The sequence below is a fragment of the Strix uralensis genome, chromosome 3, assembly GCF_047716275.1.
Source record: "Strix uralensis isolate ZFMK-TIS-50842 chromosome 3, bStrUra1, whole genome shotgun sequence".
Lineage (NCBI taxonomy): Eukaryota > Metazoa > Chordata > Aves > Strigiformes > Strigidae > Strix > Strix uralensis.
In genome coordinates this window covers 4,621,054-4,635,909 of record NC_133974.1, presented here as the reverse complement: position 1 = coordinate 4,635,909, position 14,856 = coordinate 4,621,054, and the positions used below count along the sequence as shown (strand labels likewise).

The 14,856-nt window shown below is 38.8% G+C and overlaps 1 protein-coding gene across 1 annotated transcript in view; it reads right to left on the bottom strand.

Annotated features, from left to right (window-relative positions):
• PKHD1 (PKHD1 ciliary IPT domain containing fibrocystin/polyductin) overlaps positions 1-14,856 on the bottom strand; it is a 271,278-nt gene that overhangs the window by 72,736 nt on the left and 183,686 nt on the right. The window contains exons 53-59 of the mRNA XM_074861360.1: positions 14,707-14,820; positions 12,670-12,757; positions 8,891-9,045; positions 6,820-6,972; positions 5,580-6,458; positions 4,278-4,440; positions 183-343 (exon numbers count right to left, since the gene is read on the bottom strand). Coding sequence (XP_074717461.1) covers positions 183-343; positions 4,278-4,440; positions 5,580-6,458; positions 6,820-6,972; positions 8,891-9,045; positions 12,670-12,757; positions 14,707-14,820 — 1,713 coding nt within the window. The remainder of the gene's footprint in view (positions 1-182; positions 344-4,277; positions 4,441-5,579; positions 6,459-6,819; positions 6,973-8,890; positions 9,046-12,669; positions 12,758-14,706; positions 14,821-14,856) is intronic.

The following is a 14,856-nucleotide window of genomic DNA, read 5'->3' as shown; positions in this document are numbered from 1 at the left end:
GGCCTCCCAGATTTATACACTGTAACTCACTACATTCCATCCTGGAAAGGCATCACAATCTAGGACCACCACCATCTTGACCTCAGTTTGTAGGTCTCAGTGAAAGCCTGGAGTAAAATAACATCTCATGGGTCAAATGTATGCATGACTTTGCATGCACTCCAGTCAGCACAGGCACTTACCAGCTTGCAAGTAGAACTGCGTCCATTCAAATTCTGACTTTGGGAAAACAGAAACAGGAGGTTCTAGGTCCAGGACACCTCCATCCAAATCCTTGAAAAGGGCCTTCCTGGAGCCTTGGCATCTCTTTTCAGGAAACATGGTGTCTTCAGAGGTCTGTACACTGACAGGTAGGAGAGGTAATGTTATTATGAAGAAGAGAGCTGTTGCTTGTAATACATTTACACTGGCAACAAACACTTCTGCATATACATGCAACACCTTGATATTTTCTAGGTGAACTCACATGCCCAAGAAAAGAAAAAAATGGAAAATAAGTGAAAATGAATGAAACCCAAGCGTATCAGCTGAGATCTGACATACTGTGCAAAGAAATTCTGTAGCAATATTTATATTTTGGCATGTTTGCATAGAAACTCAAAAAAAACCCCAAAACCAAAAACAAAAACCCAACATCTTCTCTCTCCAAATGTTGGCTGGATTTGGACAGAGAAAATCATCTTCTTTCTAGTATAACATCCCCAAATCTCTTCCCTGGGGTTTGTTTTGGCCAGTGTGGACTATCATGGTCCTTAGAGCCAGTTGTACAATTGCAGTTTGGGTACCTTTGCTTCCCTCTTGGTTCTCCTGATTAGAGGAATTACAGTGATGGAACCATCACTATTCATATGCCATTAATTTTTGACCTATGGCAGATGAAATCTGTAGTTGCTGAGTGAATCGTGTATTGGCTTCTATCACACTAAGTGACCAGAAATAACTCTGCTTCAGTTTGCAGTGCTGATATGGTACAGGCTCTTCACTTCCAGCAGGTGATGGATTGTTTATTTTTGCTCACAGATTGGTGTGTGTTGTACATAGTATTTTGTTAAAAAACACTGGCTGCCCAGAAGTACCTGTTTGTCTTGTTCTTACTTCTACACTCTGGAATGGGGGAGCCTCCTGATGGGTCAGAAAATTGCACCTTCCCATGTGCAACTCAGCTTATGCAGAAGAAAGCATGAAGCAAGGTGAAATGACAGAAAGTATGAGAGAGGGACCCAGCAGGAAACACACATCTTAAATAAAGGCTTGGAGACTCCTGGAACAAGCAGGAAGAAGATTCACAGTCAGGCCACAGAGGGTCCATCTATCCAAGTTAGCCAGTTTCAGAACACATACTTTTCCCAGATCAACTGATAGAGTCTGTCCATGTCTGTAGAGTTAAATTCCCTTAGCATTCAAAACAGGGTAGTCCCATCCAAACGATCAGTTTTGAAAAGTCCTTGACCAGCTCCCAAACTATGGCATTGATTGGGTCAATGTTAGCTGGTTCATGCCAAAGCCAAGCCAATGACCATGCTAAGCGTTGAAAAGTGCTAAAACTCAAGTTCTGATGGCCTGTTCCTTGGCTCTACTTAATTTGTTAGTATGAGCATAACCTGAAGAAACAAAATAAAGAGACTTCTAGGAATTCAGAGAAGTTTGTTGCAGGTCAAGGAGCCACTTAACATTTCTAGAGCAGAAGAACACTTGAAAGAGAAAACTCATTTTAATAGGACACACTGCATAAAGATTAATGTGTTTATAAACCTATTTTGTTGGTTGTTGTTTTTCTTTCATACCCAGGTATTTGGAACTGTGTCTGAAAATATTACTGTCCTAATTTATGTTCTAATAAAAAATTGGGTTTGGAGGTTCAATGTCATTTTGGTGGTTTTGATGGGCTTAAAGTAAAGTGGACATGGATCTCACCTCAAAGTTACACTTGGTTCAGGGTTTCATCACCCAGTCACACATATCTAGTACTAAATGATTACTCAACCAGCACTGTCTCCCAGACAATGAATAGCTATTTCTCTCTTTCTAATGACAGGTTTAGATCCTAAAAATAGAATTAAACCATACTTTGAAAATAAGATTAATAAGGTTAGAGGGTTTCAGAGCATTAGTCCAAACTAGAACAAAGCTCTTTTTGGACAGCATGATAATGTATCTCAGTAAACCGCATCTAATTTTTGAATAAATTTATCCAATTCTATCATCAGTATACTCTCAGGAGGAAATTGTAAGTTTAATCACTTGAAACAGACAGAAAAGCTTATAAATTTTTATGTAGATCATTAAAGACTGGCTTTTACAGAGGGAGGTACATGAAACAGGACCGGTTTGTTGGAGGGGAACTCATCTCACCCAAGACATATATAGTACCGGTGAGATTAATAATTTCCAAGACAAGAGTCTCTATTGACTACAGAATGAGTTTAGTGTCTTCTTTAGATTACATGCCTGATTTTTGGGTCACTAAAGTGTGGTGAGCTGAATCACATGTTGAGAATCTTAAGTGCTTTCAACTGCATTTTGAATAAAGGTTTAACACAGTTTAGAGGAACTAGCCAACTGGCCATATCACTCTTATTACAAAATACAATGAGATACAATGACTTGTAATCCAGCAAAGTCCGTGGAAACATCTTCAGATTGCTACATGGATACACATTAAGTCTTGAAGAAAACTTAGAATTTCTTGGGTTCAGGTTGGAGAAAAAGCAATTACTGATATATTGAATGTGGCAAACAGATGCAGGCAGAGATTTACAGTAAAGGCAGAGAAACAAATGGGCCAATGCCCAAATCAACACAACTCAAAAGAGGTGGAGAACAAAGATAGCTCCTCTGATCCTGACAGCTAGTTCAATTCTTGAACATCTCTCAGAAGATCCAGCATTTCAACTGGTTAGGACTACCAGTGGGACAAGAAAAGTACTTCACGGTCTTGCCATATTCCCTGATGTTTCTATTTCCTCTCTTGCTCTAAGGCAATGCTCACCTTCTCTTTGAGAGGACATATCCATCAAGATACCCCCTCAGGATGGTGAAGCAGAACAATGCAGCCACAGCCTGGACCAAGCTCAGCAGTTAAAGGTGGATTAAATAAATGCATGCAGATAATGCATGAGGAGCACTGAGAGATGTAATCACCCTCCGAGGTGTGCCAGACTACTAAGAAAGCACTAGTAATCCATGTGCATTCATCATGTTTGAAAATCAACAGCTCTTCCAGTGGACTGTATCAGCAGCTCACTAATAGCATAGTACTGTGGGATGGATACAAGAGTGAAACATAATGGGAGCTGACAGGCTGGACAGGTCTCAGAAATCTACACGCAAACGAATGCCCAGAGCAAAAAGCAAAAATATACTATAAAATAAAAATTCTGGCAGAAGGCTGGAGGGTCTCTAAACATAGCAGTGTGGGACACCTCCAATTATTTTTGACTGGCAAGTGGAATCCATGTTGGATTTTTTTGCTACTTCAAGGCTTTCCTGATGTAGCCTCTGTATTGTGTTCACTGGTTGTAATAAATAAATAGGCATGTGGTTTCCATTGGATGTGGTATGTTTAAACCGCTGCAACCAGCAGTGACTTAAGGTTACAAATGAAGCTCTCCCTTCCCTCCTCCACGTTCCTCTACACACAGATGATATTCTCCCTGGGCGGGAGCAGTTCTGGCAATCACGTGACATCTCACAGCCTGCCTGGTACTGATCAACATTTCTGATGTGATCTCGCAGGCAAAAATCAAGCTCCACTTCCCTGAACAAAAGGACATTCCCCATCTCAGGGTTTTTTGCTGGAGGTCCTGACATTTTCTGATGCCTGAGGCTAAGAAGACAGAGATGCTCAGGATGGAGTCTTAAGAAATGGGATATGTGAGGCTTGTTTTGCTATACAAGTGTCAGTAAAAGGGGAAATCCAAGAGGATTGCTCTGGAGATGCACCTGGATGGAATCTGAACCTCAAATTTAAAAAAATTGCCCTAACTAAGTTTGGGATTTTTTTCTTATTTTCTTTTTTCTGGATTTGAGTTTTTATGTGAGTGTTTGTTTAATGTCTGAGCTTGCTTATTTTTACCAGACAGGAGCAGTACAAGAGCAGAGACAAAGAATGGGACTGCTCTGCAGCTAGACATCCAGGCTAAACTAATTGCTTAAACTCTTTGCAAGACAATACAAAAAGACAGCTGATACAAACAGAGGTGAGGATAGTCCCAAAACTGTAGGTGCTTTTTTTTCAGAAACCATTGAAAAGGATAGTTCAAAATGAAGCATATTACCTTGCTGGATGAAAGTAAAACTTGTCCTTCTCATTGACATGTAACATCCTTGATGTCTCTGCTGTGATAAGAGGCATGATGTCTAAATGATCAGCATTTGACATGATACAGACATCCCTGTCTTCACTGTGGCAGCTCTTTGTAAAACCAGTAAAGGTGACTTCTGCCAGGGATTAAGAGAAGATCAAGTAAGGAAAAGTAGTTAGAGGAGTGCCAGAACTAGAGAGAGAAAGGCTCTGTTCTATTTTCCATGTTAAATCGCTCCCATATATATATGTACAAATCATTTTTAAATCAGTCTAATTGCACTGCTCATAGATCTTCAGTTGGCTTTAAAATATTCCATGGCCAAGTTATATCCTAAGTTGACAAAAACCAAGTCATGCCCATAGGAAATGAAAGCAAAGGAAATAGTAAATGAAAAAGAAACAAAACCAAGAGTGATTAATAATTTTTCAACTTAATCAGTAAGAACCAGTTTGTTGACAACCTGCCTTGGATCTTTTATCCACTTGCCAGATATTAATATAAGATAAGCTGGGTCTGGTGACATGTGCTTGGCTCTGGCACTGAACGCTTGTACAGCTACAAAATCCATGTTTTGCTACAAATTTTCTGTGAGTCCCTGAGCAAGTCTATTTGTCTTTTTCTGTCGCTCTTATTCTTCAGTAAAAAGACGATAATGTACTTTCTTACAAAAGTAGGTAGCAGTGAGGGATAAAGTCATGAAAAAATGTGAGGCATTTAGATCCCACCACGGCAACCTGCTATCTAGGTTCTGCTATATACAAATATTACTCTGGGGACAGTAAAAGTCATTTGAACCAAAGATGCAGGATATATAACTGACTTTTATCCCTCTTGTGTAATCCCTTATAACAATAAAAGCCATAACTGTTTCTGTGCAGCTGTAGTCATTATGTTCTACGCAAATTCTATACAAAGTGTGCTATTCACTTCTCAAACTTAGTACCTTTATTTAACTAGAGATAACTGTAGATCAGAGAGATGAATCAGTGGAAAAATAGCAGCGAAGGCAGGCATGTTTGAAGTAAAATATATACATAGCGCATGACATAATTATACTGCAGTAGATTCAGAAAGTGAAAAATGCCAAATAATTTTTTTTTTTTAATTTAACTGTATTGAACTGAAGAATTCTGTTATTAATTCCACTGATGTGAGGATTTCCTCACCACATCCATTTGTGGGTATGGAAGGCTGCAACTTCAACTGGAAAAATGTAATTAGTTAAGAAAAACAGTGACAGAATAGTCTGGCCACTGGACGTGGAAGACCAACCTTTCAACTTCATGAGTCCCAAGACTTTTGGACAATGCCCAGTTTTGTGCCATGGGTTATCTGGCCTTTGACTGGGAACAGTGGTAAATGTAGGCCATAAAATCCCAACACGGCCTCCTAGAGGGTAATGTGGTGGTCGATCCTTGGCTGTTAGATCAGCTGAGTGAGGTTTGATCCTGTCTCTGATGCAGTCAAAAGTTGAGCTTGTTGCGACAATGACGGAGTTTCTAAGTTCTATGAATCTTTTCCCTGTGTGGCATTGTTTAGCATAGAGACAGTACACTACTGGCATGAGACCCACTGTGTTGTCCACCAGCACCACATTGTCCAGGATGACGCTGCTTCCAAGGTGGAACATGACACCATAGTCATAATTCTTATAAGACAGAAAACCTGTGATTCTAGTGCAGGTCTGAAATTCATCTCCCTGGTACAGATGAATACCATGGAGGCTTGAATGGGCAATGTTGTTGCTGCAATACTCTCCATCTAGCAAACACTCTTGGCCCCTGATATGAAAGCCAATTCGCTCAGATCCTGCCACAGCATTGCCACAGAGGGAGACACCAATGACAAGGTTCACCTTGATGCCAGCAACCCAGTTTAATAAGTCTTCTGGCTGCCTGCTCAGAATAACAAGGTTCCTGGTGAGAGAATGATTTTGCCCTTCCAAATCGATGCCAGGTCCAACCGTGTTGAACACCATGTTATCGTGCAACAAGATCCAGTTGCTCATGACTGCTTTAATGCCAGCTCCGCAGCTACCATTAATGCTGGATGACACCACTGAGGACCCTTGGGATATATTCCTGAATTCAACAGCAGAAAGCTGAGGAGGTCCAAAGTTCAAAAATTCAACATTTAAGAGTTGAAGGACACCTGCAATTAGATAAATATAGTGAAATAAAAGCTTACAAAATTACCTAAAACTGGTATGTATGACACCCATTTAAACAGCACTCAGGCATATAATAGCAGACAATCTTTGTCAGTGTATTGCCAGTAATGGGTATTTGTTCATAAATATGTATAAAGTTATAGTACAAACCAACTAACCACAAAACAGCCCCTCCTAAAATACATTGCATTATTTATATTATTAATACTCATGTTTCACACATGTCGCACAGTCAGTTTGCATAGAACTGCATAGTACATGTGAATGGATGCACCTGGTGGTAGACTGTGTTTCCTTGGGCAGAACTAGTCGGATGGATGAGGAGAGGTGAATCTCAACTACCTTCAAACACCGTCCCACTGGAGTCTGTAAATCGTCCCACCAGCATCCTCCCAGCACAAGTCACATCAGACTTGATCTGTATGTTCCGTGTGAGGAGTCCAACCTCTGCAGCCAAAGGGATGCGTCTACCATCTTCTGTGTCATGGAAATGCCCTGGAGAGTTTCAAGAAACAAAATGTGATAAGTGTCTATCATACCTATAAACCAGTGCTTTGAGGGACATAAAGCCTGACAGCTTATGCACAGCTTCTCTGTAGAATCTGCACTGACATTCAGGTGTGTTTTTCCTCCAGCACTCTCTACATGCATCAACACAAAACCAGAAAGGCCACCTGCCCATCAAATATTCACCATGCACTTGTATTTTACCAACATATTTCATTTTTAGAAAAAGGAGGTGCTAAATCTTTTCCCTGCGGTGTGCAGCTGCCAAATCAATGAACAGATTCACGCTTCGTTTTTTCTAAGCTATATGTGCTGGAGTTAGTTATTCTTCAGTACACTGCAGAGTTGATCTCCATGAATTCTTGTTAGGATCAGACCAATGGCAATGCTAAAAACCAATTTGCTAAGGAGTTTTGGTTGTGTGTGTTTTCTAAATAAAGTCTTTCTAAATGAGGCTTTTGAGAGAGTTTATGCAGATGTCTAGCGTGGAATTAATCTCAGGTGACTTTAGATATCTACAGATATGATTTAGTTATCCAAACTGGTTTTATGTACAATGGAGAGCAACTCTCAAGTGCAATTTGTTATCTATTTTATACGTCTGCTTTAGGGGGCGATGAAATACAGGTGAGCAGTATGTATTTTTCTGCTTTGATTATCAAGGGCTCTGAGAGTGACTAGCTCACGTGTGAACATTTACTGCAGATATTTACATTTGCCCAAGTGAATCCCAGTATTTACATAGCTATTAATTCTCCCATAAGTCCTTTTTTTTCCACCTATATCGAACAACTGCTGCAGTACTCAATGTGTATGCAAACATTTAATCTCAAGATACATTTTTATATCTACATTAGCTAAGAAAATAAGTTAAGAACCATTCTCTGGCCCCAAGACTGACTGGCAGGTTTCTTCCTTCCCTGCAAAATAGAAAGACCATGCATAAACTATTGGAAATGGGCTCTAGATGTGCTATCTTTTGAACTGCTTTTTTTTTTTTAAATGCAGTTTTCACACAAAACTATACCATGGAGGCTACTATTGATTAACGCTACGGATAATCACAGAACAGGGTTCAGTTCCAAGTAAAGCTTTGTTTACTAACACAAGTATAGCCATTTAAAACACAATATTTCTGAGCCTTTTTATTAATCATACCAACTTCTGTGCCTACTAGTTTGAATAAAGACCAAATTAAAAAAATATTGCTATGCACAGGAAAAATCCTGGGTTTGGAGCTTCAGAATTTGACTTGTTATTAAAATTCTTTTTTAAAAAAAAAAAAAATTAAGTAGATGGTAATAAATTTACCTTATACTCTGAAATAAAAGTAAAGAAATTATCAACAATACATCACTTTTTCCATTTAAATGCAGATCCTGTGTAATCTACAGAGGAAATAGAGCTATATACAGATTTTATGTTTGTTTACATATTGGATCACAAATAAACACATTAGTTTCATGCCATAGAATTAATAAAAGTTTGTACTTTAAACTCTATTAATCTAATTACTTTGAAATTTGAAAAAAAAAAAAAAATCAGTTTTTGACACACCACAGAAACGGTGCAAATGGCCTAAAAATATCTGCTCTTTTTTTTTTCCTTTAAAATTTCAGTTACTTTCTCTCTCTGTTAACCAGTTCTACTTAAGACATGAAACATACAGAAGTTTTCCAAAAGTATTCAGCACTGAATTAATTCTATTTCCAGAAATTCATGTTAGAATCAGCTATTCTATGCAATGCTGAGAATGATGTCTTCAGTACCAAAACACCAAGAAAAAAGCATAGGGAGAAAGAAATGAAGATATGCCAATAAAGTAGAACTGATCTTGGTGAGATATGAAATGGAAGGTCAATGCTTCGGAAAAAAACTGTCTCAAATGGAAAGACAGATTCTTTACCAATATGTCTGTGCAGAAGGCGCTCATGAATCCTTATGCTATGACCATTGACTTCTTTCAGTGTAACTACTTCAGCTTGGTGGGCTTCATAGGAGGAAGAGCTGATCACAATATCTCCACCGTGATTCCAATCTACTTCTTCCCTCACAAAAATCCTGTAATTCCAAGATATTAAATCAATGTCATTACGTTTATGAGAGTTGCGCTTACAGATTTCCTAAAAAATTAACAACAGTTTTGCCTAGGCAGATCTCAGAAAGAATCCACAGGCTACGCTCTAGGAAAAACCCCTTTAAGGCTTTCTGCAAAAACAGATGTCTAAAATATGCGGGAGGAAATTAATCCTGAAACATCTATTTCACACCACTGACTAATAAGGTAATACAGTTCTAGTACAGAGTTGCAGGGCTCAAGTTGCCTACCAAAGACATGTCAGACCATTTTCGGTGCCACGAATACCTTATATAGTCAGTTTTGGACTTAGACAACAATATGTAGGTGTCCATGTGTAGGGGTGTGTGTGTGCACTTGGCATTCAAACTTCCACTATAGTTGATCGGTACAGTTGATAGTGGGCAGAATGCAATTCAGCTCTCTGAACTGGCACATAGAGCAGGATTTGATTCCTTAAACAAGAGCACCTCTTGCTATCTGAGATGTTCCAGGATATCTAAGATCTGATAGGACTTGTTCATGGAGCATTCCTGGAGACACAGGTGGAAGCCATGGATGGGACTCAAAGGCATCTCATATGAACCCAAAGGCACCTCAGATGAGTCTAAAACCTATGTTTAGATACATGAATCCTGCCCTTGGTACCTGAATAACCCTCTAGGCTCCAGCACCTAGAACTCTGCTGACTCTAATGGGAGCTTAAGTACTTTTTTGAACATTAAAAAGACACCTACATTTATCTGTTTAATCCTGAACAGAAGGTGCCCCTTTGCATTCAAAGTCATATTTGTAGCTCAGGATTTTTTTTAGCTTCACATAGAGAAAATAAAAGCATTTAGTGAAAGCAAAATGGATAATGATCAGTGTTTATATATATTTGATGAACACCTTTGCAGGTGTGACTGGTGCTGGCCAGGTGATGATCTATATTCCTCTGGTAATTGTTGAGAAAACAGGCTACTGAACGAATTCAGAGAATGCCTCATCATGCAGTCAAGAGTGACAGAAGTGCAGAGAGGAAGGAAAGTCCTAAAGGGATGTAACTAGTGAGCTATGTTGCCAAGTTTTCCTAGTGTCTCCTCTCTCAGTTTTTTTCAAAGATGAGTTAGGCTCAGGATGAATGCTTTCAGTTTTCAGCACCTGTGAACATTCATTAGAGAAGTCTACCAAAATTTTGATTTTTTTTGCTTAGATGAAGCACTGAATATCTTCTGAAATGGCAGGAGAGTGCTAGAACGACTGAAAACTATGTATTGTTCAAGGTTAAATGCACTGGCAAAGAGGAAGCAAAACCACATTGAGGAAGAGTAATTGTGACATATATTCGGGATTTTTGACAGTTCACATGCAACCCATACTAGAAGTTGAATCTTAAGCCTGTTCCCAGGCATACACTCCAATAACAATTTATGTCTTGCAGACCCAAATTTAACTTTTTTGACTCTTGCATTTCAAAGTCTAATAAGAGGAATCAGTAAACAAATGAAAATATGGTCTGTAATATACACCATCTAAGATACTAATCCATTGAAATACTAATTAAGGTTTTCGCTGTAAGTACTTTTTTTTCTTCTCCTTCTTTTTGAAAGCATAAGTCCTTCCCTAACTCATGTGCTGATTCATGATGGAAAATATATGGAGCAGCTTCTCTCAGTCAATAAAAAAGCCACTTCCTTCAGCTTTCATATTCTAGCACTGACTTGCTTATTTCCTGTATCTAACCACATTAACTCTTAGCTTGCTCTTAGTAAACCTTTCATGATAAATAACTTTGGGGTTTTTTGCTTTTTCTTTCTTTTAACAATGGAAACAATTTTTTCTGAGATATTTAAGGTGGATGAATAAACTCCAAATACTTGTATCTTAACACTTCACGATATTTCACATAAAACATCTGGGCAGCAGACCAATACTAGCCTGGATCCCTTTCATCCAAGTATTTCACTGGCATGCTTCAGTCAAGAATCTGTTTACTCTGAACTCCCATCCTAATCAGGGAAAGAGAAGAATTTCCAGAGGGTGATTCTAATGTTGCATGGTTTGAATCCACATCTGGAAGTATCTGTCTTTCCATTGACTGTACAGCAATCCTAAACAATTAATCTACACTAGACACTCAACTGCGTGAGACCCAAAACCAGACAAATCCTACTGGTAAGGTCTTTGTACTTCCATTGCCATCTTTACAATGAGTTTCCAAATAATTCCCTAAATGCTGATATTTCACCTCTATCCAGATAGAAACTCTTCCAATGAGTTTTTGCTAGGCCTGACTAACAGAATTTTTTTCTTGAATACACATATTTCAGTTTAAAAAGAAGCACTTGAAAGAATTAGACCAAAAGGCAATACCAATTTTGTGTAACAGAATCAAGGATGAGAGCTCCAGAGAGGGCAAGGTAGGTGCCCACCCACCCCAACTAATGGTCGGTGCACGTACAGAGGAGAAGCAGACATGTTCTCTGGTTCAGATGAAAGGTTTGAACTCCAGGCCATATATACCTGTTCACTTAACATCTATGGCAAGTCTACTTAACGTGCCTTAGGTGATGGTTTTGGCTAAGCCTTCAGACTGAATTCATGGGTAAGTGATGATGAAGATGAATCTGCTGCAGGGACTGTGAAAGCTTATGGATGGACAGCATCAGGAAAGAGAAAAAGTAGCATTTCAAAGCTATTTTTGCCAAGGTTAAGTGAAAATGTGTCTATACCTCGGAAGACTCACATCCCAGACAGAAACCTTACTCTTCAGGCTATGCAGGCAGCCTTATATTCTTTGAGCTAATTGACATTAATTATATACACCAGAAAGATTGACTCTAATAGGAGCAATTAATATGTTCACTCCAGAAAACAATTGATAAAGGACTGATCTAAGATGCTGAAGAACATGATTTGTATGGGGAAGGGGAGTTGGGAAGGGGAGTTGGGAAGGGGAGTTGGGAAGGGAAGGGAAGGGAAGGGAAGGGAAGGGAAGGGAAGGGAAGGGAAGGGAAGGGAAGGGAAGGGAAGGGAAGGGAAGGGAAGGGAAGGGAAGGGAAGGGAAGGGAAGGGAAGGGAAGGGAAGGGAAGGGAAGGGAAGGGAAGGGAAGGGAAGGGAAGGGAAGGGAAGGGAAGGGAAGGGAAGGGAAGGGAAGGGAAGGGAAGGGAAGGGAAGGGAAGGGAAGGGAAGGGAAGGGAAGGGAAGGGAAGGGAAGGGAAGGGAAGGGAAGGGAAGGGAAGGGAAGGGAAGGGAAGGGAAGGGAAGGGAAGGGAAGGGAAGGGAAGGGAAGGGAAGGGAAGGGAAGGGAAGGGAAGGGAAGGGAAGGGAAGGGAAGGGAAGGGAAGGGAAGGAGGGAAGGGGGGAAGAGGGGAAGAGGGGAAGGGAGGGAGGGAGGGAGGGAGGGAGGCTGGCTCAGCTTTGTTGTTCAGAATTAAAATTAATCTAAAAATAGTATCATTTTCTTGCAAGATGTAACATAGTTGTTCTTTTTCTACCTAGACATAGTTTAAACAGAGCCTGTCACAAAGGAAAAGAGTAATACAACTCATAGGAACTTTAATACAAGTCATAGGAACAGGAGCCAAAACTTAATATTTGGAGGCATATTTGGGAAAAATACCACCTTTCATTGCCAGGATCAACGTTAGTTCCCAGATGTGTCCAAGATGTCTTAGGATATGCACTATAAATTTGCACTTGTCCATAAACCCCTGGAAAGAACAGAAGCAGGTGTTCAAAGGTTAGGGGAAAGAGAGACTTGAGAAGAACTGAACCAATAAATAAATACAGGGAAATCTTATATTTATTAAAGAATGTGACTATATTTTATGAAAAGTGTAAGAACAACACATAGCCTCCACTTGCAATACAAAGGGAACTAGAAATAAATCATTAATAAAGTAAAATGACCATCACATGTAAACACAAGAAAGGGGATGGTACCATAGAAGTCTCATTATCTCAAACTGGAATTGCAGGCAAAGGTATCTACCTTAAAAAATAAATCTACCCAAGTAAACAAATTAAGTAAAAACTCCAGGAGTGAACAATACAAAAAAAATTGCTCAGCTATTATTTATTTTTCTGATCTGTGAAAAAAATCACTATTTCTTTCCAGAAAGGCGATCCAAAAGCAGCACAAAAAGCCAAAATATAGGAACTATTCATATAGATGACATGTTCCAAGAAGATTACATTTGAAGCATGAAAAAAATTCTGAATTCCTGTATTGAAATGTTTTGTTTCAATTTGCTGACCTGATCTGAAACCTTTCAGTTTGAGTAAGTTTAACATTTGTTCTGAATCTCTTATAGTGACAGATTGTTTCAGAGGAGTTGTTCTTCAAGTATTTAGTGAACCCATTTTACTGCTTGGGTTAATCTCCTCCATGGACAACTTTTTCCATGACATATTGTGCCATTATAGTCCAAAAGCAGACTGCAGCAAGCATTGGTAATGCAACCCTGATTATCCCACCAAGACAGACATTCAGAAAAACTTCCATGATCTTGCATTTGCTGTGGTTTAAGAGGATAGGGTGAACAGTTGTGAAGTCTCATTTGATCTGTGATAGAGTGCTAAACTGCAGCAATGCATCTGTCTTCTTTTCTAGCCCCTAAAATCACAGGAAGTCGAATTGCTAGCTCTTGCTATACTTCAACTCCTAAGTAATTTAGACTTAAAAAACCCCTCAGAATCCATTTCCTCTGACAATTAGGTTTCTGTCTTGCCTTCCAAACATTCCACTTAGCTATTTGCTAGAAGTTTGTAATTACTTGGTCAATGTGTGCAATAGTTTCTCAATGTCACTATCAATCAGAAACAAATTGGGGTTTTTTGTTTGTTTGTTTGTTTCTCTGAATTTCTTTAATATTCTACAAATACTGATCCAGGCAATTTCTTTTGATAGTAGTTTGAATTTCTATTGTCTTTACAAAAGTTCAGCAATAAACAAAGTCTTGTAATACTCAAGTATTGTTTAAAATATATTTTAAAACATAAAAAAATAGAAAACATTTAAAAAAGAGAAAACTGAAAAGTCAACATTTCTTTAACCATAATTATATGAGGACATGTAAAAGTTAACATAAACCTTCTTTTGTCCATCTTTCTATGGGTCCAAATGCTTGGAAATATTTAATATGTGTATTTGGATCCATCTAGAAATTCATCTCACTTAAGTCAGGCATTTAAAAATAGTGATATGAGTTTAAGTTCATCGTCTTAGCCTGGAAACTTGAGGGCAATTTGTTTCATCCTAGGAGAGACCAAAGATAACTGAGACCAAATACCCTATGGCAATGTGCATTTCTCTCCACTCAACAAGGTCATCTTAGTTTTAATACCTTCAACTTTGACAAATACCTTTTACAAATCTCAAGTCTAGAACCAAGACAAACCCTTGTATATGTGTATAAGTCCTTTGAAGTCCTCTCTAGTTTCTCATATAAAGACTTCAGGATTTGATCTGATTAGTTGCTCACTTCTGTCAAATTTTACCTAAACAAAATCTCCACAGAAAATCCGTGAATTGGCCTGGTGAAAGTTAAAAATTTTAGCTCAGAAAATATATGTAACTTTGTTAGATGTTTTCCTGTATGATACAATAACAGCCTCAACAACATGGTTTCCTATGAAAAAGTGAACTCATTTTTCATACCAATACTCCCTGGGTGGACATTTATTTCCTCCAGACGATCACAGTAAATCCCTTCAGATGCCCGAAGAAGGACCAGCAGCTTTAAATCCCTTTCTAGGGGATGTTGGAAAGAACCTGCAATAAAAATAAAACAACAACAACCCACCACAG